This window comes from Armigeres subalbatus, chromosome 1, assembly GCF_024139115.2.
Source record: "Armigeres subalbatus isolate Guangzhou_Male chromosome 1, GZ_Asu_2, whole genome shotgun sequence".
Classification (NCBI taxonomy): domain Eukaryota; kingdom Metazoa; phylum Arthropoda; class Insecta; order Diptera; family Culicidae; genus Armigeres; species Armigeres subalbatus.
In genome coordinates, this window is record NC_085139.1 from 113,012,429 (window position 1) to 113,016,153 (window position 3,725).

At 44.4% G+C, this 3,725-nt stretch overlaps 1 protein-coding gene across 1 annotated transcript; it reads left to right on the forward strand.

Moving 5' to 3' along the window:
• Positions 1-224: 224 nt before the first annotated feature.
• LOC134204973 (ATP-dependent RNA helicase SUV3 homolog, mitochondrial-like) lies at positions 225-2,978 on the forward strand. Its single transcript, XM_062679806.1, has 2 exons — positions 225-1,242; positions 1,463-2,978. Exons 1-2 carry the CDS (start codon positions 447-449, stop codon positions 2,914-2,916), a joined length of 2,250 nt encoding a protein of 749 aa, XP_062535790.1. The 5' UTR covers positions 225-446; the 3' UTR covers positions 2,917-2,978.
• The last annotated feature ends 747 nt before the right edge of the window (positions 2,979-3,725 follow it).

Sequence of the window (3,725 nt, forward strand, 5' to 3'; positions counted from 1 at the left end):
ACTGTTTGCTGTTTGTCCAAGTAAACAAAACACGTGTGTCCAATGAATAACAACAACAAAAAAACAATTACAAAGATAGCTTGAATGTATTGGTGTGTACGCTGAAAATTCAAAGCAAAACGAAGTTGCACCAGAGTCTAAAAATTGATGCAACGGGCAATATGTTCAGACCTTATACAGGCGATACTGAAGGGCAAGAATTTGACATTGCTTTAAAAATGAAAATGTCAGTGCACGTGCGCTGATGTTCTAGTCGGTGAATTCGTTGTTCGCGTAATCAGAACGGTTTCTGATGGTGTTTTCGTTTTTCGGAACAGCTAATTGAGCAAAGTTCAAACAAATTAGTCGTAATATTATAAAATCGTGCTTAAATTTAGCACAAAGAGGTAGCCAATTTACAGGAGTTTCTAGTGATGTGATTATTTTGGTTGTGTCCTTGGCCAAATATGATCAAATTCAGCCAGCGCTTGTCGCTTCGTGGTTTTGCGATTCTGAACTCGACCCGGCTTCTTCAAAGTCGTCCCACCGTAGTTCCGTTGTGGGTAGCGTCACGCGGCAAGAAAGATGACAGTGGACGCTTGTTTACTCCGGTTCCAATCCGCCCAAACCCGGATGACATCAATGTGGGCGCTGAGTTGACCGGAGGCACACTGGATAAGGCCGAAATGCTGAAAGTTATTTTGAAGTTCAGTAACCGGAAGGAAATCCGGTTCTTATGTTTGGAAAATGGAATCGACTCGAATTTGCAGCAGCAAGCGTTCACCAGTTTCCGAAGGTATTGTATGGAAACGGATGCCTTGCCAGCGGATTTACATGTTGTGCTGAGCGACATTCTGCAGGGTGCCGGGCATGTGGATGATATTTTCCCGTACTTTCTCCGGCATGTGAAGCAAATTTTCCCCCACTTGGAATGCATGGACGATTTGAAGAAAATTTCTGATTTGCGGCAACCGGCAAATTGGTACCCAAGTGCGCGGGGAATCAATAGGAGAATAATATTCCATTCGGGACCTACGAATTCCGGGAAAACTTACCATGCGATGGAACGGTTTTTATCCGCCAAATCGGGTGTCTATTGCGGACCGCTGAAACTGCTGGCCAGTGAGGTCTACAACAAAAGTAATCAACGTGGAACGCCTTGCGATTTGGTAACGGGAGAGGAGAGAAAATTCGCGGATCCAAACGGGAATCCTTCTAAGCATGTCGCGTGTACAGTGGAGATGACGTCAATCACCACGCCATGTAAGTATCGGACATCAAGGACAATTAATTCTATATTTTACTTAACTTACAAAGCGTGGTATATCATATCATATGTAAGAAAATAAAAGATTTTATTAGGTGTACAATTGATAAAATTCAATAATACAGAGCAAGTATGAAATAAGACCACCTTCGGTATATGAACAGTGTTCAAGAGAAAGACAATAAGCAATAGTTTTTTTTTTCATTTTTATCGTAGATGAAGTCGCTGTGATCGACGAAATTCAACTGCTGAAGGACGTTGGTCGAGGTTGGGCATGGACGCGTGCTCTTTTGGGTCTCATGGCCGAGGAAATTCACGTGTGCGGTGAGCCAGGAACGATAGATCTTTTGCAGAAAATGTGCGATACCACACATGAGGCAATAGAAGTTCGAAACTACAAACGACTGACAGCTTTGCACATAGAAGATCAAGCCCTCCAGACGCTGGATAACGTCATGGCCGGGGACTGTATCGTATGCTTCAGCAAAAACGATATCTACTCGGTGTCCAGAGAAATCGAAGCACGTGGTAAAGAAGTGGCTGTTATCTACGGCGGTTTACCTCCAGGGACGAAACTGGCACAGGCAGCGAAATTCAATGATCCGGAGAATAGTTGTAAAGTTTTGGTGGCAACCGACGCCATCGGCATGGGCCTAAACTTAAGCATTCGAAGAGTGATTTTTTACTCGATCATCAAACCAAATGTAAACCAGAAAGGGGAAAAGGAAATGGATACAATTTCAGTGTCGCAAGCGTTACAAATCGCCGGTAGAGCCGGTCGATATGGCATGAAGTGGGAGGAAGGATTCGTGACAACGTACAAACCGGAGGATCTTCCAACTTTGAGGAACATTTTGAGTCAAACACCTGAACCTTTGACGCAAGCCGGTCTTCATCCCACAGCAGATATGATTGAACTTTACGCCTACCATCTCCCAAATGCTACCCTAAGCAATCTGATGGAAATTTTCATATCGCTCAGCACGGTAGACGACTCCCTCTATTTTATGTGCAATACGGACGATTTCAAATTCCTAGCTGAAACCATTCAACACGTCCCACTTCCTCTTCGCGCTCGATACATCTTCTGCTGTGCTCCGATCAACCGCCAAATGCCATTCGTATGCTCCATGTTCTTGAAGTACGCCAGACGCTACAGCAAAAACGAGCCAATAACCTTCGATTGGCTGTGCAACCAGTGTGGCTGGCCATTCCAACTGCCTCGGACGATAATTGACCTCGTCCATTTGGAAGCCGTCTTCGACGTTCTGGATCTGTATCTGTGGTTGAGCTATCGTTTCCCGGATCTGTTCCCTGACGAAAAACTGGTACGCGACATCCAAAGAGAACTGGACGACATTATCCAGCAGGGTGTGTTCCAGATCACCAAACTGCTGAAGAACTCGGAAACGGCTGTGTCCACCAACACCCCGGACGAGGACTCGTTCGTGATGCGACAGAAGAAGAGCAAGTACTATCGCGAAAACGTGCCTCGGGGGAAACTTACCGAGCGACTGTTGGCCCAGGGTTTGCTGACGCCGTCAATGCTGCAGGAATTGAAGGCCGAGTGGGATCATCAGGCGAAAACAAAATCTGGCGCCGGAATTGATGACGATGATGATGATCCGTCCGGTAAGAAGGGAAGAAGAAAAACCAGAAAATTTAAGTGAACCGTTGAAGCCTGGATGAATGCTGAGCTAGAATAAAAAATAAAGTTGGACCGTATAAATGACCAGGAGTTTGGTGTGATGAAAGAAAAGCATCCTTCAATAATCGTTGCAGTGGTTGAAATGGAGCATCGGTATGTACGTCGTTTTTGATGAGAAAGCTTCATAAGCTGCGGTGAGTAGGTCACAACATTTTTTAGATAAAACTGACATGAAATGAAATCTTGGTGGTGATTGCTTTTTATAGTCAACGGCTCGAATAACGAAGGCAGTTTAACAAGTGAACAAAACTAACAGATTTATTGAAATACGTCTGTACGACTCAAGGTTTGATGTTGGAGTTATTGTTAGGAAAAAATAACAGTGTCCGGTCACCAAGGGCATAACCAGTTTGGGCGTTAGTGGCGATTGCCTACTTTGCTAGCACGCTTACACCCCCTCTCAATCGTCCATTCGATATTTCTTCTCTCTCGAATAGTCCAAGTGTTTTTCTGAGCATCTGGAACCGGGTGGAATCTGAAGCCTTCGTAAAGATGTCGGCCACTTGATCTTGTGTCTCTATTGGAGCAATCTTAATACGACCAGTTGCAATATTGTCCCGTATAAAATGGTGCTTGACATCTATAAGCTTACTTCGTTTGGTTTCCAAATTGGTGTCATTCCTCAGTGGTACTCTGCCTCACTTGACGATATGGCCACCGTTGTTTGTTTTTTGCTTGACCATGATACTGTTGATCCAAAAACCTTAAAAATGTATCCGCTTACTGATTTTCAATCTTCAGTGTCATATGCCCAGTTGGAATCGGTGAATC

What these genes read in the sequence shown, in the direction of transcription:
- LOC134204973 (XM_062679806.1), top strand. Translation starts at nt 447, where the DNA reads ATGATCAAATTCAGCCAGCGCTTGTCGCTTCGTGGTTTTGCGATTCTG. An exon ending in GACGTCAATCACCACGCCAT is followed by an intron (nt 1,243 to 1,462) that starts GTAAGTATCGGA and finishes TTTTTATCGTAG; the next exon opens with ATGAAGTCGCTGTGATCGAC.